This window comes from Gymnoscopelus microlampas (genome assembly GCF_963454915.1).
Source record: "Gymnoscopelus microlampas genome assembly, chromosome: 24".
Taxonomy (NCBI): Eukaryota; Metazoa; Chordata; class Actinopteri; order Myctophiformes; family Myctophidae; genus Gymnoscopelus; species Gymnoscopelus microlampas.
The window spans coordinates 33,404,333-33,428,404 of NC_139961.1; the positions used below are offsets into that span (position 1 = coordinate 33,404,333).

The 24,072-nt window shown below is 42.2% G+C and overlaps 2 protein-coding genes across 6 annotated transcripts in view; both read left to right on the forward strand.

Annotated features, from left to right (window-relative positions):
- Positions 1–415: 415 nt before the first annotated feature.
- On the forward strand, positions 416–13,609 carry stradb (STE20 related adaptor beta). 4 transcript variants are annotated; one of them, XM_084051098.1, is made up of 13 exons: positions 416–637; positions 2,829–2,937; positions 3,212–3,284; positions 4,691–4,771; positions 6,180–6,282; positions 6,956–7,077; positions 7,690–7,798; positions 8,507–8,630; positions 8,742–8,913; positions 9,468–9,572; positions 9,701–9,957; positions 10,752–10,794; positions 11,662–13,609. In XM_084051098.1, the coding sequence occupies exons 3-13, from the start codon at positions 3,273–3,275 to the stop codon at positions 11,821–11,823; spliced, it is 1,290 nt and encodes a 429-aa protein (XP_083907224.1). In that variant the 5' UTR covers positions 416–637; positions 2,829–2,937; positions 3,212–3,272; the 3' UTR covers positions 11,824–13,609. The 4 variants fall into 4 exon arrangements, with proteins under 4 accessions (XP_083907224.1, XP_083907225.1, XP_083907226.1 ...); XM_084051099.1 differs by having other exon boundaries at positions 416–630; positions 2,779–2,937; XM_084051100.1 differs by having other exon boundaries at positions 416–630; positions 2,807–2,937; positions 3,209–3,284.
- A 3,072-nt stretch (positions 13,610–16,681) lies between these two features.
- Positions 16,682–24,072, forward strand: part of nbeal1 (neurobeachin-like 1) — a 79,108-nt gene continuing 71,717 nt past the window's right edge. For both annotated transcript variants that reach the window (XM_084050725.1, XM_084050726.1), the window contains exons 1-2: positions 16,682–16,752; positions 17,526–18,007. In XM_084050725.1, coding sequence (XP_083906851.1) covers positions 17,957–18,007 — 51 coding nt within the window. In that variant the 5' untranslated portion in view covers positions 16,682–16,752; positions 17,526–17,956. The remainder of the gene's footprint in view (positions 16,753–17,525; positions 18,008–24,072) is intronic.

Consider the following 24,072-nt stretch of genomic DNA (forward strand, 5'->3'; position numbering starts at 1 on the left):
GTGGTTCTTAAATATTTTCATGTCTTGGACATCCAAATTAATATGTCTTTGGACCCCCCATCTGAAAAATATTTTGTGTCAGGTAGGACCCCCTGTCACCCCCATACAAGATTTGTGTTGTTAAAATGTTTCAAAAATGTTCCAATTTCTTTTCTTTTTTTCAAGATCCTTTTTTATCTTTTTGAAAATATATATTTTCAAATAACCGTAGCCGCCTTCCTTTTTCTTCTTCTTTTGTGCTTGTTTTCATAGACCTGGTTGCTTATTTATTTCGCAAAATCTGGCAACACTATTCCTGCTTCCTTGTTACGTCATCAACAAGCGTCACGGCTAGCAGCAGGGGCGGGGAAATCCATGACCTATTTATAGCGCGCCATCCATCCAGCCAAGACAGACCACTGTGTCAAAATAAAATCTCAGTCTGATATGTCATTTGTTTTACTCTATATTTTATTCTATTCTATTCTATTTTCCTCATTAATTCCACCTATTCTTTGACCACATGTGCACCAAAACTAGCAAATAAGAAGCAGGAAAGCCTTGTTTAAAATAACATAGACTCTTATTTTGCAACCTGTTTACGTCTAGTGGCGTCAGAGAGGAACTGTTTTGAGAGGACATTAAAAAAAGGTAGGTTGTGATCTGAACATTTTCATGAATTTATTAATGAACTCAAGACAACATGTTGCAGTATGATCGGTACACGAGCCAAATGGCAGTTGTCTCATAATAGGCCTCTTTTTTTTTTGTTTGACATGTTGCTTTGCTTTGTCATCAAGGACGTGAACTATTATCTGCTGGCTGTCTGTGGGGTCTGATCAGTTGGGCGTTATAACACCATTATAACCTCGTATATGAATGTGATTGTTCTGATAGTTGGGAGAGTCGTTAGATAGATAAATAGATATATAGATAGATATATAGGTTGCTTTTATTGTTATTCAACATATATACATGAAATGCAAAAATTAACGAAATTGTGTTCCACTGGATTACTATGATCTATAACTATCCTAGTTAAAAGAATGCTAAAATACTACAATACTAAAAACACCACTAATAAATAAAATAAAATCACAGTCAGTTCATGAGACAAAAATATTGCACAACAGGAGTCTTTCAGCAGCATAGGTTAGGGGATATTGCACAGCATTGTAGCCTACGGGACTATTTCACAAGTCTGATGGCTTTGGGGGGGAAAAAACACGTTCGGCTCCCGACGCTGCTTGCGGTATCTATTGCCAGAGGGCAACAGAGTGAACAGTCCATGATGTGGGTGGGCAGGGTCAGTCATGATGTTGTTGGCTCTAGTCAGACAGCGGTTGTCAGCAATGTCCTTGATGGAGGGCAGTGAGGTCCCGATGATCTTCTCCGCTGTCCTCACCATGCACTCTCTGCACAGATTTCTAGTCTGATGATGCATTGCAGCTTCCAGACCAGACAGAGTCAGGATGCTCTCTATAGTGCCTCTGTAGAATGTAGCGAGGACCCCGTAGAAAAAGTGCTCCTCGGAGCGCAGGTCTCCGCCAGGTCAGGTAGGTTATTGTGGGCCAATGTCCGGAATTCGCCAATCAGGATGGGATATGAAAAATCTGAAGGATCCGTCTTGGTCACTTGACTATAGAGATAATGTGTACCGATTTGCGTGATGTTTGGACAAACTTTGTAGGAGTAATACATTTTAAAAAAAATGTTTTGCAAAAATTGGCCTCCTGGTGGCGCTATAATCGGGCAATTTTAAAAGGATGGCATTTGTTCCTCAATGTAGTGCGAATGTGCATGCAAAGTTTCACCACAATCAGACGCTGTGTTCATGATTTGCGCATTTTGTTTAAAACGGGCCACTCCTGCAAACTTTAGATGTCAATCTTAGCCAATCAGGATGCAATATGAAAAATCAAACAGTTCCGTCTTGATCACATGACTATAGAGATCATGTGTACCGATTTGCATCAAATTTTGATAAAATCTGAAGGAGTAATATAAAAAAATGTGTTTTACACAGTTTTACACAGATCGGTGCAGTTATAGGTAAAAACACGAATCGACCTCTTATAGATATATATATATTTGAAAAAAATCAAGTGGCATTTCTTCCTCGGCCTAGTGGGAATGTGCGTACAATATTTCAGAGAGATCACACGCTGTGTTCATGATTTGAGACATTTTGTTCAAAACGGAGCAATCCTGCAAACTTTGGAAGCCAATCTTAGCAAATCAGGATGGAATATGAAGAATCTGAAAGACCCGTTTCGTTTAATGATTATAGAGATACTGTGTACCGATTTGCGTGATGTTTGGACAAAATCAGCAGGAGTACTGTCAAAAAATGTGTTTTGCAAAAATCGTCCTGCTGGTGTCGCTATAACAGGCCGATCTGAAAGATGTATGGCAGAGGTTCTGCTCTGGCATCCAGGAAGTGTGCGTGCACAGTTTAGCTGCAAACGGCTCAACGGTGCCGGAGATTAGCTAGCTAACACACACACACACACACACACACACACACACACACACACACACACACACACTCACTCACTCACTCACTCACTCACTCACTCACTCACTCACTCACTCACTCACTCACAGTCTCAGCCATGCCTTTCGGCCTTTCGGAGACAATTAAATAAAAATGGAAACATTTACATGCCCAAAAGGTGAAAGTGGTTAAATAATGTTTAACTTATATAATATTCACACTTGGCAACTTGTTTATTTGTAGTTATTTTTTCCCCTGTGTTTTGGTGATTTGCTTTGGCTGAAAAAATGCTCTGTGTGTAGTCTACAGATTTGTTTCCAATGTCAACAGCACTGACTCCACCACTCCGCAGACTCACTCTCTGGTGAATAGAGACCCTCTATGCGACATTCATTCACAGGCATTTCATTTGTGTCCCCGTTGCCCCGGTGATGATGAAGTCACACAGTCAATGCAGCCAGGTAGGCTGTCTTATTATTGGTTGGATTGTGTGTGTGTGTGTGTGTGTGTGTGTGTGTGTGTGTGTGTGTGTGTGTGTGTGTGTGTGTGTGTGTGTGTGTGTGTGTGTGTGTGTGTGTGTGTGTGTGTGTGTGTGTGTGTGTGTGTGTGTGTGTGTGTGCACACACACACACACATCACTAGCGATGTCTCATGTTACACTATTCTCCTCCGTTTCATCCTCTCTCTCTCTCTCCACCACGCACCACACTTAATGCACTCCTCCTCTTCCAGCAGCCAGTGATCGAATAGATGCTCATCCTCAGGCGTGTTGTGTTGCCGTCGCAAAAAGGACCCCATGTCTTTCTTGGTAAGAATATTATTATTATTGTTATCTTTATCGGGGGCATGCATGGTGTGTTTCTGCTTCAGTTGTTGTCTCTCTCTCTCTCTCTCTCTCTCTGTTGTTTGATGAATGGTGACGTGACCGTGACCTCGCTGGTGAATGAATGTGTCAGGTCTGCTATTGACTGCGGTGTTCTAGCCACGGCATGTAAACACGCGCAGGTGGTGTGTTTGTTACTTTAGTTTTGCCTTGATTTTTTAGCTTGCCTTGCATGTGCTATTCTGTTTTGTAGACCAGTGGTTCTCCCAGGGGAGTCCCCACATGATTTTTGGGGGGTCCCCAGATGACAGTGAAGTGACAATTATTTAAGGACTTTTAAGACCTTTTTAATACCTAAAGAAAGAAAGAAAAAAAAAGAAAGAAAATCAACAATCTCTATACTATAAAAACTGGTCAAACATTGGCCATATTTTCAAATAATATTAGAAAGGGGCAATAATTGTGAAAATAGCAGATCTTCAAGCTCACAACGGGTTGCGGCATGAAAAGGTCGAGAACCACTGTTGTAGACTATTATTTCTAATTATGCATCATGCAGTTAGTTTTCTCGGTTGTTGGCGAAGCGTCAGCATTTTCCATCAGTCAGAGAGCTGTGCTTCTTGTCAAGCTTTCAGTGTCTGTTACCATCACTCCCAATGTCTTCCCTCCCTGCCTCTTCAGTATACCTCTTCAGGGGTTTGGCCATGGTTTTGGCTCATAGGCGGCCACAACAACACCACCCACCCCCAATTTCCTCTCCCCATCTGCCTGGCTAAATCCTCCCACCAAGCTTTCCTGGCACTCCTATATCCCACTCATTCCTCCCATGGGGCTGGATATCAGTTTTCTTCTCCTCTCCTTTGGCACATGTCTCACCTCTCCAGTGGTGTAAAGTAACTAAGTACATTTACTCAAGTACTGTACTTGAGTACAATTTTGAGGTATTTCTTTTACTTTACTGGAGTATTTCCAATTGTCTGTATACTTTTACTTCTACTCTACTGCATCTCAGAGGCAAATATTGTACTTTTAATCCTCTACAATTATTTGAAAACTTTAGTTACTTACTATACTTTAAAGATTTGTATTATTATTACAAAACATACATTAACTATTTTAGCCCTATATACATTTTATACATTTGAAAAGTTGTGAAATGGGACATTCTGCACAATGAGTACTTTCTACTTTTGGTACTTTAAGTGCATTTTGATACCAATACTTTTGTCCTTTTACTCAATTAAATTTTGATTACCGGACTTTAACTTGTAACAGAGTATTTCTGCATTGCAGTATTGATACTTTTACTTAAGTAAACAATTTGAGTACTTTTCCGACCGCTGCACCTCTCCTCCTCCTCCTCCTCCTCCTCCTCTTCCTCCCCTCCCCAGGACTGTTCCTGCATCTCCCACACTCAGGTCCAGGCTGTGGGCATAGAGGAACACTATGAGGACCCCAGCCAGCAGTTCCTGGTCAGTAGCCTATACAGCAGTGGTTCTTAAACGTCTTCATATGAAGGACTCCCAAATTATTATGTATTCGGCCATGGACCCCCATCTGAAAATATTTTGTGCCAGGGACCCCCATACAAGATTGTTAAAATGGAAAAAATATTTTCAAAAAGCCAATATATATATATGGGTTTAAAGTGGATAAACTGATCTGGATGCTATATTAACATATTTTGCTGGGACCCCCTGGTATCCCATCAAGGACCCCTGGGGGTCCCCAGACCCCAGTTTGCGAACCACTGTCCTTACAGCCAACCATCATCTAGGGTTCACTTTTCTGAGACGGGGGTACTTCACTGAAGGCCATGTCTGTGTAGATTAGAAGAACTAATTCTCTGATAGCCTCTGTGCTCAATGTCATCACTGGCTCCATCTTTGATGTTTTAACATCTGTCAGGTATTTGCGTTAAATTGCATATATCACTTATGCCTTATATACTTTGTTGCATGTCAAATTGCTAAATAGCCGATCTACGAGCTTGTAGATCTAATATGTTCGCTATTTTTGAAAGCTATTGAAGTTTCATCTATAATGGCATGCCCAAAGGTACACAAGGTTGAAACTAGTTAACATGTATTTATTTAGGGATGTTGAAGCCTCACGTTTGTTGAGAATCTTGTGGAGGTAAACTCAAGCAGCCACCAACAAACTGTTATGCTAAGGATACAGGCAAAGGTCAGTGCAATGGACTAAGACTGTAGCCACTGAACGCAGAAAACCCCTTTACTTGTGGTAAAGTTCTGCTTGCAATTCTTCTCATATTTGCTAGCAGAGCCACAGCCCAGCGAACTAATAAGCTGCTTGTAGGCAGCAGAATCATATCCTTAATAAAAAGCTACTGTCAACTACAGGCTGACTCTCTGTTCTAGCCCGCTCGTTCCTCAGTCAGAACCAAGGCAAGGAGCCTCTCTTTTCTCTTGTCCACCCCCCAGAACCAATATCACCACACACTAAACCAATGCCACAGTGCCACCTTGTGGCAGCTATTGTCACCCCACCGTTATAGCATTTGCCTCATGACAACAATGGTGCTTTGACCTCCGCCTGGCTCAGAGACAAAAACTAGTGTCATCTGCGCATTCTGGTCCCAGCAGTTCTGCTGTGCCTCTGTAGAATTCCATGAAGGAGATTGTTCTGTTGTTGAGAGGCAAGCTGTGTCATGTTGTACAGCACACAAATTAATAAAGCACGTTTGTGTATGAGAAACTCTGAGAGGCTATGTGTGTTTGTGTGAGTACGATTATGTGTACATCAGTAGTATGCCGTCTTGTGAACATGGAAGTATTTTGGGCAGCTGCTTGGGCAGATTACAACGTGACATTTTAATCATTTATTTACGTGTATGTATGTTATATGTGTGTTTTGCAGAGCTCGGGAGCCTCTGTATACACTCTGGCAGGGACACCAGGTGGCGATGACATCACAGGGCTGACGGCTGAGCCGGCCCACTATCAACTGCTGGCAGAACTGGGTGAGAGCGCCACTAATAGCACCTCACGTTTTTTTTAGAGAGGTCAAATGAGATTGACTTCTTACTGTGGATTAATATAGTCCTTGTCTTAGTGAGAATACACAACAGCATTTTTTTGCAGATAATGATGACTTTTACATACTGTATAGTGCACAACACTTTTAGAAAACAAACTTTATAAATCTTGCATTTATATAGCACCTTTATGCAAAGCACTTCACAATGTGCATTACATTCACTCATTGGCAGCAGAGGCAACCATGCAAGGTACCAACCTGCTCATCTGCATTCAAACACTTCAACACTAACCCAGGGGGAGTCAGGGATCGAACTGGGAACATTCTGATTACCAAGCAGCCACTCTACCTCCTTAGCCACTGCCATTCCAGTACTTTGGAGCTTCACAAACCATAACAGCTATGAGAAGCATGCTGTTTATAATGGGAACCGTTTTTTCTTTTTGCGTACATAGTCTTTTTGCAGTCCTACTCTGTTTAAGCTTCACAAAGTCACACACAGCACAATCACAAGATTGTCTATTCTACAATATTCTACTGTAGTATACTGTGCAGTGCCAAATCAGTTACAAATCCCCCTGCGCTTACTCTTGACTTGACCATGTCCCTTGGTCATTAAATTCGGAACATTCTGTGTTATTGGTGTGGGTCTCCAGGGAAAGGCTTCAATAACCTTAGCCAGGTGAGCATGGCACGCCATACTCCCACTGGCCAGTTGGTGGCAGTCAAGCACACCAACCTGGACGAATGCACGGAGGAGGAACTGCTACAGCTCATGGTGAGAGCTTCATCTATGTCTATTAGTATTTTTGTGTATATTGATATACAAATAATTAACACATCCATTGAGGGCAATCAGGGCATGTCATAAAAATTGGTGAACATTAAGCGAAAATAGCAGATTTACTAGCTCATAGTCTGTCACAACGCAAGATGTTGTGAGTGTGTAGATCGCCTATTTTCAGCAAAGAGATTTCCATTTGGTATAGAAGAGAGATAAAAGGGGAGACCTTGGGGGTTTAAGTGGTTAACAAATGAGTTTGAAGGACTATGACACATACATAAGACAGGCACTGAACTCAGTTGCCTACTTTCCTAGGTAAATACAGTCTAGAAATGAAGATGCAGCAAATTCCAGGGTAATTTCTGTGTTGGCCAGTTCACATGGCTAGCTTCATGTTGCTGGACATGCTGCCTACATAGTTCCACAGTCTATTTTACTGAAAATGACAATGCTGGAAATAGTCCAAGTTCATGCCTTGTCTCAGTTTTAGTCATGAATACATGTAAATGTATAAAGTAAATAATCTTTAAAGTGTTTAAAGTATTACAAAAATCATATTATCAGTAGATGAACATCACATGCATGTTGCGTTGTCCCCATCCCCAGAACGAGGCGCTGCTGTCCAGGCTGTTTCGTCATCCGTACCTGCTGACGTCTCGCCTGGTGTTCAGCTCCTGCTGCCAGCTGTGGGTGCTGACCCCACTCATGACTTACGGTCAGATGCTGTCTCCAACTCTCTCCATACATGATTGTGCTCTAGTTTGATAGCATTTTGATTCCCTGAAATTGTTATGGACACAATCCCAGAGTGTGTTTATGAGAGTTCCGCAGAGTGCAACTTAATTTGAGGAATCTTCGATATTACATGCCAATATTCAGGTCCAATAATAATACCAGTTGAGCACCTCCACTTCAATGGTTTACTGGTTGGAGTGGTAGAAGAAAAGTTGTTGAAAGGTTCTGAAAGCACTTTGATGAACTTTTGTCTTAGAGAATAAATTATGTTCTATATTCAAGATGTATTTGTTTACATTTCATCTCAAGAGTGTACACAAGAGTAAAATAATTTGGTTTTGGTTCCTCAACATTGTAACAACACTGTTACAACAATAACGATAACAAAAGAGAGAATTCTGAATAACAACAAGTAAGACGGCGCTTTGAAGGTGCTGTGTGCATGGGTGCTACTTGTAAATATGATATACATACATATTTGTAATATTTATATATGTATATATCATGTCTGATTTATGCTTGGTTGCATGCCATGTTACGCACCGACATGTTGTGCTACACCAACACGGAACAAAGTATTGATCACCATTAAATGCATATAAGTTGTGTTTCATGTTTGACATGATCTGTCTCATCTGCAGGCTCTGCAGAGTCTTTGCTGAGGACTTTATTTTCCTCTCGTCTACAGGTTCTGCAGACTCTTTACTAAGGACTTACTTTCCAGATGGAATGAGTGAGTCGCTGATAGCCTACCTGCTGTATGGTGTGCTGAAGGCTCTGGAATACCTGCACCAGATGGGCTACGTCCACAGGTCAGTGGAGCGTGGGCGAGTTAGGAACCTGTGGAGATAAATGAAGATTGATTTTAAACGAATGAGTTGTTTTTCCGTCCCTGCTCTGAATGTCTGTCATGTTTTTGTAAGGGGGGTGAAGGCCAGTCATATCCTGCTGTCGGGGGAGGGTCGTGTCTACCTCTCTGGGCTCCACAGTGTTTACAGTATGATGCGGGAGGGGAAGAGGGTGAGGGCCGTCTTCGATATGCCGCATCACAGCCCCGCCCTCCTGCCATGGCTCAGCCCGGAACTACTGCGACAGGTCAGACCATAGTCTTCTGCTTATGGACCAGACCACTGACCCACAGCAAACATATTAACAATGACAGAAAAATAATAATAACACACCTAACATGAGCACCACTCTTGTGAACTGTTTCTGAGCAACATGTTATTATATTGTGTATTGTGTATATTGGCAACCTACTGATCATTCTCATCAAGTTTCATGAAAGTCCACCCATCCGTTCTCACCCAGTTATTTTGTTCACAGATAGACAGACAGAGGGACACACACATAAACAAGGACCAATTACAAAACCCAACCCTGTTACTGTATGCATGTGGGCAGGATAAAAAATAAAGTCCAGGATAAAGTAGATGTTACCTAAAATCTCATTTAAAGAGGGAAGTTGCTTGAAGTGGCAGGTTCTCTGTAGTTTAGGACTTCTATTTTGCATTCTTATAACCCTTTTTCTTTTTTTCTCTGTCGTTGTTTTCTGTCAAAATACTGGTTTTAACAAAAGAAATGTCCTTCCTTCTTTCCACCTTTCCCTGCCTATTTCTCTCTCCCACCTGTGTTGTCTTTCCCACCAGGACCTTCATGGTTATGGGGTGAAGTCAGACATCTACAGTCTAGGTATTGTAGCATGTGAGCTGGTCAGTGGCAGGGTGCCATTCCAGGACATGCCTCCTACACAGGTAATGAAAGTACACTTTCACATTCCACCTGGTATGTGAAAGCGTACAACTGATTAGCGGTGTTCCTGATCATACTAATACTAATAATACTACACCCATTTGCTGTCTTCCTTTTATGTGCTGTCCAGATGCTGCTACAGAAGTTGCGTGGTTCCCACTGCTGTCTGCTGGATGTGGCCCCATTCCCCCTGGGGGAGCTAGGGGGTCTGAAGGTGTCTCGGTCTGGGGTGGACTCCGGCATCGGGGAGAGCGTGGCCACAGGCAGCCTGACACACAGTGCTACCGCTCCGACCACAGACCGACCTCAGAGCCCTGGGCCCAAGAACCACTCTGCCACCCTGCACAACCTGGTCCAGCTGTGTCTGCAGCAACAGCCTGAACGCAGGTCAGTCAATGATCATAATAATCAAATATAAGAAAAAAGAATATATATATGTCGGTCCATCCGTCCCTCCGTCCAAGACTGTCTCAGACAAGGTATCTTACCCGCTGGATCGCCATAGAAGTTGCTTTGCACCTTCATGCTCCCCGGAGGAAGACATACAGTATGGTCATACTTACAGCCCTGCCACTATTTTGGCAAAAACAAGACACAGCACATAAATATTCACATACACAGCGGAAGTCCCGCCCCTATAGACACTCTGCTTTAGGTCCTGACCAGGCTTTTCTCTTCGCAGATGACTATGGCTGGGAACGAGGCTAGGGACACGTGAACTAGACAATTAACAATGATCAGCAATTTAGTCATCATGTAAAGCCAGCAAATATACTGTGAAAATGAAACATAGAACAGATCAAAATGCTGTAATTGCTCTCATCAAGTGTCTGATGGATGAAGGACAATAGAAATAGAATAATAAATAGAATAAATAGAATAGACAATAGAATAATTCCAATAGCCTACCATGTACCATCATGAGAAGCAAGTAGAGATGAGCTTCAATCTGAAATAATACAAATACAGTTATGCACAAGAAAGAAAAATGTCAGGAAAATCATATCCTCTCTATTTCACATATTAATATAATGGTATGTATTTTATTTATTTGTGATGTAATGCTTAATTTATACACACAGATCTGCGAGCTCGTAGATCTCATAGAACTTGTAGGTCGGTTATTTTCTGCATCCGACACCAGCACGCAACTAAAGCTTAATGTTTCTTTCTCTCCACAGGCCATCTGCATCAACACTGTTGACCCACGCCTTTTTCAAACAGGTGGGTCCCCTGAAAGAGGAACAGTGGTGTAATACTATACAACAGCTCATGTCCTACGTTCATTGTAAACGTCTTTTGTTGTGTATATAAGCTTGCATCCCTTAAGCAGGATGGTACAACTCATTTAGTTTGGGTCACTTTTTTATTTTATGTACAACTTTGACATCCTTTTTTACATTTTACTTATTGTCTCTGCCAGGCCGAAGGCGGGCAGAGAGGACGATTTTTGCAAAACTCGTTTTTTCATATCAATCCTACAGATTTTTTATATTGCATCCTGACTGGCTAAGATTGGCTTCCAAAGTTTGCAGGAGTGGTCCATTTTGAACAAAATGCCTCAAATCATGAACGCAACGTGCGATTGCCGTGAAACTTTTGCACATTCCCACTAGGCCAAGGAGGAAATAGCAGGCTGATTCGCATTTGTATTTTGTACCTATAACTGGACCGATCGAGTGAAAAACCTCTGCCCTGCATTTTTCACATTGTCCTGTTATAGTGCCACCAGGAGGCCGATTTTTGCAAAACCCCTACAGATTATCTTATTAGGTACATATTATCTCTATAGTCATGTGATCATCACGGATTTCATATTCCAACAACATTGCTGGCCCACAATAACCTACCTAACCTGGCGGAGACGTGTGCTCCGAGGAACACTTTTTCTAGTGTTATTTCTTTGATCATAAATTAAGTGATTTAAAGATGCTTATTCTGGTTTGGCAAAAATACATTTCACATTAGCCCTAAAGAAAGAAACTCAAATTAAGTGTGCTGATGAAAACATTTCAGTAAAGTTATAACTTTTTTGCAAACACAAGCATACTACACCGTGTTTTTGACCAGTATCATACCATTCTTTGACAGGTGAAGCGGCACACCAGAGATTCCTTCCTCAGCCTCATGTACCCAGCGGTGCCCCTGACCAGCCCTGAAGACTCCCCGGTGTCCTGCCCCCCAACCCCATCCTGCCATGCACCAACATCCCCCACTATTGACCCTGCAGAGGGGGTGTGGGACTTCTCCTAGCACAGTGCACAAAGAACCCCTCCAACCTGACTAGCAAGCCAAACACAAGACAATCAAAGCAATGAGGCCAATTTCTACTGTGCTTTGTTTTTAGCCTATACTCTCTGAGCCTTTTTTTCTCCTTCTTTTTTTGTAGTTTTGTAGTATTTCTTTTTTTTTATATGAACAAATGTGGTTTATGGGCGGGGCTTGTGAGTGCTGGATCAAAGAAGCAGTTCTGAGATGACAAATCAGGAGGTGCTCCAAGCAGAGTGGGAGGGTCAAGTCGGTGCCAATCAATAACAGTAATAACAACAATAATAATGGATATATATCCCAGCAGGCCCCGTCCCCTGTGAGTGGGAGACAGGAGGAGTGAACAGTCACTGGACTAATGCCTGATTTATACTTAGTTGCGCACCAGTGTTGCACACCAAAAATTGCAGATAGACAACTCACAACGCATGTCAGCACAACATGTTGTGAGCTTGGTGATCGGCTATTTTCGGTACACAACACCTGCATGCAACTATATACTGTATATCTCAGGATTAATACTTCCTCTGTGGTATAAGACTCATATTTTAATCCATGTCTTCTCTTGGAATTCGACTGTGAAATATGGTGGGATTGAAGTTAGCAATCATTGTGCATCAATATGGAAATCATATACTGACATATTTATAATATAAGCATACATTACCTACATATGTGTTTGTGTTAAAATACACACAAAAATGTGTTGATGCTTCATTTTGGCCAATCCAATATAATTGATGCTGTGTCAAGAATATACTTACACATGTGCTACTAATTTGTTGTCATTAGTATTAATAACATGCAGATGCTGTATACAGGATCACACACACACACGCACGCACGCACGCACGCACGCACACACACACACACACACACACACACACACACACACACACACACACACACACACACACACACACACACACACAATAGTAGTACATATGTAAATATATAAACAAAATATTAAATACATTTTGGAATATATTTGAGCACATTCATGGTATTTCTCATATTTGTCTGTTTATGGGCAAATGGGGCACAGTGCAAATTACTTGTAAAAGGGATATACTGTATGAGCAATAGGAGATGTAGTAATCGTCATCAGATAGAGTAGGAATCAATACAAGGTAGCATATCAATGTCCCTGCCCTGAAGATTATAACAAGGCTAATTTATATTTCATCGCACGATAAAGTCCTTTGATGAAATATAAATTAGCCTTAAAGCTGCAATCTGTACATTTTATGTCTTACCTGCAATTCAAACCCGTGTCTCCCACATGGGAAATCAAAAATCTACCACTCAGCTCATGCTTGGCCAGGGGAGGTATTGGGCTTATGAGCTTCAGGTAGTACTAGTTGTCGACCACGACCAGCAAGTATCCTACCCGACACCAGGGTCTAAATTTCACAACGGAAGAGTTGGTGGACCACCTCCAGCCAATTGTATTACCATACAGATTGGTTAAAATAAAATTGTATTAATTAGAAATAAGTTCCGGATTGCAGCTTTAATTGTACTCCGATATGAAGAATCTTTCTACTGTGTTTTGTGACCAACACTACACTCCAGACACTGCCTCTCTATGTTGTTGTTTGTTTTTGTTTTTTTAATGAAACCTGAATACTGACTGTGGTGATGCTGAGATATCTGTAACTGTGATGAAGTGTACTGTGTAGGATACCTGTGAATACCAGTACATATCAAACATGGTAGCTGTATGAGCCTTATCTAGTTGCTAGAAATGAAACAAATATACATCATTCAATTTATATAATGAATAATATTGCTGTGTGTGTGTGTGTGTGGGGGGGGGGGGGGGGGGGGGGGTCATAAGAAGGCTAAATGTGTACATTACAATTGCTGAAATTAGTTGTTGGAAGTTGATTCAGTATACATATAAGCAGACTTCATTCATCAGTCTTATAAGAATCATATATTGTATTTCAAGCAACTTCTAAAGCAGTGGTTGAGCACCTTTTCAGGCCGCTACCCCCAAATAATCATATTTGAACTGGGGACCCCCCAAAATAATCATAATTGAGTTGAGGCATTACATTTAGTTTGACTCTGTTCCACAGATAAATATTGTGAAAATAGCCGATCTACAAGATATTATTTGACAAGCTCAGCATGAGGCGATGTGAGCTTGTAGATCGGCTATTTTCATAGAGTTGGTGTAAAGGGAAAAGGAGCAGACCAAGTACAGAGCCAACGGTCAAGTTGACTAAATATAAATATTTAAACGGTTAACTGTCTGAAAATACACATTAACATGAAGCCAACATATTAATAGAAAATATAATGTAAGTCAAACAAGTCTACAAAGCTATCTATGAAATCTATGAAAAGGTTTAATCTGCAACACAGTGTTAGTGGGGGTCCCTGCTTCATCTGTCTCTCTGCTAAGGGGTCCTTGACCTGAAAAACGTTGAAGACCCCTGATCTAAAAGGTGACACTATGTACTTTTGCTGTAGGGGGGCGGTATAACATCAAACTAAACCTTGCCGGACGCCCCTAGCAACCAAGCACCGCCCCTTAGTGACACAGCTCCACATCGACAACGTAAAGCAGATCAATTGTAGTAAAAGACGGGGGGGGGGGGGGGGGTGTAAATATTTGTAGATACATGCTCTAACCTTGACGGTTATTTCAATTTTTGTATTTTAGTTTATACAATAAACAATGCAAATGTTTTATCGACAACAACATTTAAAACTAGGAATAATTACAGAAGCTCTGTTTGATAGGTAACATAATAAATGATCTTCAAATCTTCAAAGTAATTTGAAGATTGTCAGTGGACAAATCAACCCCCTTTGTTGTTGCCCTTTTTATTTTAACAGTATTTTGTTTTTTTTAAAATGCCAAAGCATACCATTGTTGATTGACATGTGTATTCCTTCATATATATCAAGACCGGTAACAGGAGGTGGGCACCATATAGACTGTAAAATTAGCTACTTTTGTCCAAAATATTAAAAAATACAATATTTGGAAAGATTCTAAGTAAAGTAAAGTATACATGATTAGAACATGCTTAAACATTCGACAATTAAGTTCTAATATTTCTACAATTTTCTACAAATTGCTACAATTAAAACCTGTATATCCAGTCATGTTGGGGCACAAACAAGAAGTTGAAGGATAACATTAAGACTGATAATAGCCAATTTTACATCGAGGTGCCCACCTATCCTGTATCCTGTGTATTCCTTCACATAGCAAGATGTCTCGAAACAATAGAAACAAAGAACCAGTTTTCTGTCCAGACACCGGAGGGTGAACCTGTATGGACTTTAACACATTTCGTCACAGAAAAAAAAGCAGAGTCGTGAGCTTGTAGATCTGCTATTTTCGGCAGCGCTGTAATCGGTGCTGTAATGTTGTTGTAGGCAGGGGTTGGGTGGCTGCAAATCTCGCGTGGGTTCACGTGTGCAAGCCATTGTGGCTATCGCGAGAGTAGGCTTGGTGAAGTCAGTGCCCATGGTTGCCATGACCGCTTATTATAAGCGACTTTGGGCTTGTTTTTCTGTAAAGTCGTTTGTAAATATTGTTAGTTGCGTTTTTTTGGGATTGTTTCTAAAGTGTAATTGTTTATTGGGGCTTGTTTCCTAATGTTGTTTAAACCAGTGCTTCTCAAACATTTTCATGTCAAGGACCCCCAAATTAATATGTATTTCCCATTGTCCACATGAAAATATTGTGACATCCCCCCATACAAGATTTGTGTTGTCTTTAAAAAAAAAAATAGCAGATCTACAAGCTTGTAGATCTGCTATTTTCAAAGGATACAGCAGGGGTAGGCAATTGAGATAAGCCTAGGGCCAATATCACTCCCAGACATTCCATCGCGGGCCGGGCCTCCCCGCGAATGTGCGTGCACAACACGCGCCCGCGCGCAAAATTTTTCGGGTCTAATTCGGGTCTAACTCGGTCTAATTCGGGTCTAATTTGGGTCTAATTCGGTTCTGTTTGACCAATATAAATCAACATTTTTTCCGGTTTAAATATCAGCACAGGCGATTTTTCTGGTGATTTTTTTTTCTTCTCCATTTTCCTCTAATCTAGCTATAAAATGTTATAAATCCTTTAAAATCCATCGTGTTTATGAGTGCATGATTTCAAAAGTGGGTTCAAAATCAAAAAATATTTTTCTAAAAAAAAAAATTATTTTTTTTTCAATTTTTTTTTTCTCAAAATTATCTCACGGGCCAGATATTATTTCTGGGGGGGCAATTTCGGCCCGCGGGCCGCCTATTGCCGACCCCTGGGATACAGGATAGATCTGGCTGAGCTCGTCTCATGAAACAAGTCTGCAGCCAGACGCTTCTTCTCGGATGGATGGGCACTATGGGATAATGGGATAATCTAGGCACCTCGATGTAAAATTCGCTATTTTGTCCAACATGTTAAAAAAATAAGTAATTTCAAGTATACATGCTGTGAACATGCACGGTACATCATTATCAGACTTAATTTTATCCTTCAACTTCTTGTTCATGCCCCAGAATGAGTGGATATAGGCTACTATACAGGTTTTGTAGCAATTTGTAGTAATTATAGAAATATTAGACCTTAATTGACAAATGTTTAAGCATATTCTAACTAATCATGTATATGCCTACCTACTTTACTTTACTTAAAACAGTTTCCAAATATATATATATATATTTTAACATTTTGGACAAAATAGCCAATTTTACATCGACATGCCGAGATGTCCCTAGTGCCCACCTATCCTGTATCTCATAGACCTGGTTGCTTATTTCTCTCGCAGAATATGGCAACACTGAGCCAGTGCCGTCCCACTCACACAGTGTTTGTGTCACATGAACAGGAGGAGGCAAGAGGGGAGGTTAGTAGGAGGAATTTGACAGTTTTCTGACAGTTGGCCGTAGCTCCTTCAGGTAAGAACACCATTACAGTGTCCACAGGACTGTCTTAGCGTTAACCACACGATAACTGATACGTGTAAACGTGTATAAACATGATTATATTAGACATTACACCAGGAATGATGACAGTCAGTGAGTGCTTTTCTAGTGTCGCCTCTCTCTCTGCGTCTTGAGGCTGCAGAAAGGAGCACTATCTTTTGGAAGGTTTATTGTCGTTGGTTAACAGCTTGTGTTGTTTGTTTACTGTAGCTTTAAAAAGTAAGCTAGTTTGCTTTTATTTGCCTTTTTTGTAACGTGTTGTCATTTCCCAGTGGTGGAAAAAGTACTCAATTTTTTGACTTAAGTAAAAGTATCAGTGCTGCAATGTAGAAATACTCAGTTACAAGTAAAAGTCCTGAATTCAAAATTGACTTGAGTAAAAAAGTACAAAAGTATTGGTATCAAAATTTAGTTAAAGTACAAAAAGTAGAAAGTACTCGTTATGCAGAATGTCCCATTTCACAAGTTTTCAAATGTATAAAAATGGCCGAAATGTATATAGAGCTGAAGTGGTTCATGTATGTTTTGTAATAATAGATCAAATCTACTAAGTAACTATTAACTAAAGTTTTCAAATAATTGTAGTGGAGTAAAAGTCTAATATTTGCCTTTGAGATGTAGTGGATTAGAAGTAAAATTACTGAACATTGTTAATACTCCAGTAAAGTTAAAAAATACCTCAAAATGTTACTAAAATACTTGAGTAAATGTACTTAGTTACTTTACACCACTGTCATTTCCCTTAGTAAACAAACAGAAGAGGACTGACACAGGCGAGCTATTCCAGGGATTCCTCCTCCTCCTGAGTCCTGCTGTGGAAAAAGTACTTGTGTATCGTCCAGACTGTGCCAGAGATCAGCTGGGGCCCCCTGCTGTGGCCCCTGAAGTCCCCTGGGAATGACCCAGTCAATATCATGGAATAATTTTGGAAGATTCTTTTGTTCGTCCCCACAGTAATAATACAACCCTGGAGTAGAGACAAGAGCTTCAGAGGAAGGCCATTTTCACACTTTTTTTCTTCTTTTTTTTTTGAGAAGGAGGTTGACAATGTGGATTGTAAAGTCCGGTGGTGGAGATGTAACTTGTCAGTCATCATAATGATGAAGAATCCGGATGAGAACTGACACCTGTGTGTGTACTACAGCCTGTGTGCGTGTAGGTGCACGCATCGAGCACCATGGCATCCAATGAGAGATTGTACGAGGTCTGGATGCTCTATTGCAACAAGGTAAATAAACACACATCTCAGTGGTGACCCTGACCCATGTAATGGCCGATGTATTTACATTGCCATGGAAATGTCTTCTAATGGATAGCGTTTTATGGCACACGGGACAATCCTGAGTGTTAATTACAGGTCCATTTGGTTACATTTGTACACCTGACAGTCTCAGAGAGGTTATGCTTCCCTGGTGTTGTTCATATTTCATTCTTATGACAGGATGAGCTCAGTGCAGCTGCACCGTGACGTGGAAATGTTTCCAACAGGTTCTCAGGGTATTTGTAAAGGAGGAGGGGGGAGTTTGATTTTGGTAAGACAGGCAGTGGAAAGAATCGACATGCATGCAACATAAGTAGCACATATATTATGTCAATCTGCGAAAACTATTTATGCTCGCTCGCCCTCTCTGTTATTGTGGTGGGCCATCTGCCACAATGGTGTCTTGGGATGAAGACATGCAGACTTTCTTTTTTGGAAGGGCACAATCATACCGACAATGCAAATCTGAAGTGAATACAGACAAAACAAATTGACAAATTTGTCTGAACCTTTAAATCCAGATATCTCTGTAAGAGGTGCCAATTTACTTGTGGAAGGAAAAATGTTTATGATGGATTATTGAGCTATGCGCTATTACAGTAGGTTAGATTATGGGCATGTGGGCTGGAGGGGGGGGGCACTATACCAGTTAATGGCAATGTCCCAAGCTTGCACCGGGTTAAGGACCTGTGTCGATTCACATCATGTCCTCTATCTACCCTGTCTTTACAGTTTCTCTCCTCTGTACTGCCCTACGAAGCAGATCGTTTGTTTTCTACTTCCCCTTTTTTTTAAATCACGAATCAATGAACACAACTTTAACTCACACAGGCAACAATACATTGGCATTTATTTCATGTTTAGAAATGTTAGAATAGAATGTATGAATGGGCGATGCACTATCGATGGGTGTGTATGGGAAGTACTTGGCACTGTCTACAGCTTCCTTGGTGAGTGATACCCTGGAGGAGACGGCTTGCCTTGAGTCAGCTCCTGGGCCCATTTAATTCACTCGGTGATAAAACATACACACAATCCTGGGCGTCCAATCAAAACGGCCTGCCTGAGCTGCTCCTCACGTGAGCCTTGCTGCAGTAACACACTTACCCACTGTAATCCCTCACGGTAACACACACACACATACGCGCGCGTACCCAAGCCCCTTGTGAGTATTTGCCCCATGAAAACAAAGCTGCTGGCCATAAGGTACGGATATAAGAATGAATGATACTTCCTCAGAAAGCCTACGTTTACTGACACAGATGGTCATGTGGGGTACACACACACACACACACACACACACACACACACACACACACACACACACACACACACACACACACACACACACTATTAATATGCTTGTGATAACATAACACTTTGTATGGCCATCTTTTAAATGCCATTTGTACCTTGTTTGGCTATTTTCAACCCTAATCCTTAAAATATGCTTGCGCGCCACTGTCGCACACCAAAAAAAATGCTGATCTACAAGCTCCCAACGCGTCACGCTGCAACACATTGTGATTGGCTATTTCGGGTGGAGGACACCGGGCAGCAACTAAGTATACAGGCATAACTCTTAACCCTATCCCACCCTAACCTCTAAATGCCCAATCCTAACCCCAGCCTGAGTCTTTTCCTAATTATAAAGGCAATTATAAAATTGTCAATTGTCAAGGAACAATGTCTATTTATCAAATTCTAATTATACTTTTAACATAAGGAATTTGGGCAATTGCACATCCAACCTAGTGGTAGTTAGTTGTTTCCCAGACCGTTGCGGTGGTGCTACAGTAGGTAGTCTATGATAGTAAGTGTGTAAACACACCACTACTTACTTATATGCACTTCTCACAGTCTTGGGAGAAAAGGCAATGAGCATACACACTGCCTTTGTTCTGGGAGGACTGTGCGTATTTGCATCAATGAAGCAATATACTCTCTAGGACTGAAACTCCTCAGGGCCAGTATTTCACTCGGAAGAATGGCAACCTTTTTAGAAATACTTGTATACAGAAGTGGTTTCTGGGATATATTTCTTTATTTTTAAATGGATTTCCTCAATTGTAATTCCTACAGATTAACCAGTTGCCCTCAATTAGATTAAACTGCCTGCAGTTTATTAGTTGTTGTTTTTCTTTGTACCAAAGGGCAACATTTGAAGAATGAGACGAGTGCACTACATGCATACGTTTCTCAGCTGGTGCTTTGGATTGGTGAGTGACAGAAGGGCATGAAAGTTCAAACGGTCAATAAGACTTCAGGAGGTGCCGATGCCCCTGTGATCTCACCCCTGGCTCTACTTGTGTTGAGGTCTCTTTTTATCCTGAGCAGGCACTGTTAGCTACAGCTAAGTGGTCTCTTTACTGTTTGGTGTGTGTATGTATTACAGGTGGGTCTTGGCCTATCGCAGTGGGCCGGTTACCCATTGCGATATAGTAGTACAGGACCAATGAGGTAATGCTGGTATATCAACACCACACTGTTGTAGTAGTGTTACTTTTTTAATATTGAAATGAAACCGCTTATACGCTCCAGCGGTGGCTGGAGGCTACTAGGTTACATGACAAAAGGCAGTCATTGTAAAATTGGGAAAATATGAAAGAGGAAGAGTTTGTTTACCGTCAGAGGCTCAGAGCACCCGACCACATCAAATTGTCACGTACATGTATCTCCCCGTGAGTAGAGGAATTTATTATGCGACATCACAGATGATTTGCCAAGAAGAAACGGCACTTCTCGGGTACGGCAGCACTTTGACCAGTCACAACGTTGATCCTGAAGGAGGCTGAAAATGTGTACACGATTGTTGGAACGAAACAAAAGCAATCCACAATTGGGACAATAATGAAAGGCGATGTGCCCCTTTAGTGGCGAAAGGTAACAATACAGACGTTAATGGTCATTGTAGAAGCAAAAATTAATTATAATATGATGACCTGTGTGTGTACGTGCGTGCGCGTGTGTGTGCGTGTGTTTGTGTGCACGTGTGTGGGAACAATGGTTGCTGGGATACGTTGTCAGTAAGGAGAACTTGCAGTCACATGTGCTGCATCAGCTCAGGAATGTTGGTGTGTGTGTGAGGCCCATGGCTTCGGCATGTCTGCACTGAAGACCCCCCTTTTTCCCCGACACAGGGATCCTTGTGCCGGACCTCCAGGGTCACAGCGTTGAGCTCTGTCAAACTCAGCCCAGCATGTTTGACTCTCTATCGTCATTATTTGTCTCATCGCTCCACTGGGTGCTACAGTGACTAAAGAGGCGTGAACGAGCAGCTAGAGATGCAACACAGAGCTGTGTTTGAACTCATCGGGTTTTTGATGTGGCTTATACTTCATGGCTTGCGCACACTCAAGTTTAGTTTAGTTGCAGGTAAAGCCGTCCTACTTTCCTTGTTGTCTTTATGACAAGCATCAGACAACAGTTGGTTGGCTAGCATTTACCACTTACTTTGGCATAGGCACCAACAAGGGAAAGGTCCAAAGTACCTCACAATGTGCGTTTGTCTCTGCGCCTTTCCTCCTCGCTGTCTCGTCTTCCCTTCCTTTATGTGTAATTATTAACAGAGGCATAGAGACTAGACATAAATGGTGGCAGAGGTTAACTTAACTGGTGGGGTGGAGCCTGCCAGTCAGTACAGAGTCAGGTGATGATTTGTCCGTTGTTGACAGTAGGAACTTTACAAAAAACATCAGGACGTGCTGGGAGAACCTGCTCGCCCAGCTCCGTGTGGCAGACCAGCCATTGTGTGCTGCCTGACGTGACACCAATTCATGTCACGACACTGACTCATTGCTTGCTTATCTCTAACATACATTCTAATTTATTCTGCGGTCCTTCAGATCCCTAAAACAACAGTAGTACAGCACTACCCCCTCCCCCCCCCCCCCCCCGCTATTGTCTCAACTGTCAATTACGCACGGAATATTGTTACAAGTACTGGAAGTAATGGAAGAAGTCTCAGTGTTGTAATTAATAGCAGTGTTCATGTCACTTAATCAAGCTGCCAGTCAGCCGGGGGTTGCTGTGCTATTAGTCTGTTGACAGGCAGGAAGGAAATGAGTAGGTGTGAAGTAAAGGGGCTAAATGTAGGTGAAGTGTCTGTGGTGTTAGTGAGTGTAGAACTGATAAGTGCTAAAAATGAGTACAGAGATAGGTGGTCGTTGTTGGGACAACACCAGGATCGACAAACTGAGCCTTCTGCAGGTGCCCGATAATTTTAAAGCAAACCAGATTGGACACAATCCCCCGAAACCCACTTCCGTTCCTCTGCTTGTGAAGACAGGGCGTGGATTGCAGAGGCACACTCTGGTCCCGGCACTGCCACCCAGGCTTCTCAGGGGGCGAGAGGTCGCAGACGGCAGCTAAGACCATTACGTAACTGCCTGGCGATCCTCTTAGGCGCCTGTCATCAGGTCCATGCCGGAGCCCTGGCCCCACGCAACGGGAGACGCGTTGTTTACGGCGGCAGACAGTTACTGCCACAACACCTACATCGAACCCCTCCCTCAGACGGTATTTGGAGTCGCTGTTCTGAGAAAGTTTTCCATCAAAGGCCAACTTCTGATACAATTCCATGGATGACTAATTGAGTCGCTGCCTAGAATTCATGCTTCTCTCCTACACAACCTTGAATTTCCCCACTGGGATCATTAAAGCTCTGTCTATCTAACCGCCTTAGATCTCAACTGCTCAGAAAATGCCTCTGTATATTTAACCCATTAAAGCTTAATGCTGTATTTAAACCACTGCCAAATGGTACGTCAGTGCTCTTCTTTTTCTTTTTTACTGTCCGCAAACCAGGGCTCCCTGCTGGGGAAATAGCACATGATGATCTGGGCCTATTTTACTCCACCCTTCCTATTAAGTGGCTGGTTGACTGGATAAGACTCAAACGATGCAGTCAAATTAACACAGCCATAAAAGCCTGCCTTTATGAGACTCTGGAAAGACGGGGGTAAATCGGAGGAAGAGAGGAGAGGGATTAAGTGAGAAATAAAAAAGGTGGGGGGGGATGGTGAGAGCTGGGAATGACGGAGGAGAAAGTGCTGCGGTTTCACATATTTACCCAAGTAGATTACTCAGGTCTTTTTCCGGCTTTGTCATTTGTTTCCTAGTTACGGTCTAATCTTTACAGACTCGCTCGCTCTCTCTCTCTCTCTCACAGATACATAGTCAGACAAGCTCACACACTCTGTTTTATGCGCTGGCATGCAAACTTTGTTCCCTCAGGCTAGCTTTCTCTCTCTCCCTGGCCCTCCGTTTTTCTTCACACTCATTTGTCTTCTTGCACTCTCTCTGTCTGTCTTTCTGTCTCTGTCTCTCTTTATTTCTGTCTGTCTTGCCCTCCTTGCTCCTGATTCTCTCTGTGCTATGAATATCTCCAGAATAACAATGATGTCATTCAGATTTGGTGTCGGCCACGCCTGTTGTGGTTTTAGCCCCTCCCCCACGGCCTCTATAAATGTACACCCTTGCTGGTGACATCATCATATGGGGACACTGGGGGTGTGCAGTTGGGTTGATGATTGTGGGCTGGAGGGCAGTGCTACTGACGCTGATCAGCCAAATGACCTGGACCTAAAAAAAACGCAAGGGAGGGGCGAGCCTCTTAGACATTGCGGTTTTGGTGGCTCCGTGCCATTTCTGCCCTTCACCAAACTAGGTCAGCAGCCAGCCATCTAACTGACCTGGCCAGCTGACGGACCACCCGACTGACCACGCCTGTCTGGGAGGGTGGGGCATTCGAGCGTCTAGTCGGCAAAGACCAGACTGCAGAAGATCGCCGCTGAACAACGGTTGGCTCTGTTTAAGAATGAGAAGGCATCTTTACGTTTACTCTTACCCACAGTGAAGGGTCATGGACGCTTTGAGAGGACGCATTGAGCACTTATCCGGATGTCATTCTGTTATGAGATTCTTACTCAACCACCAGCTGCCCCCCACAAAATAGCTGATCCAGAAACCGTGGCACCTGTCAGATCAGAGTACCAGATGATGTATGGGACCCAGTAGAATAGGGAGCTTGG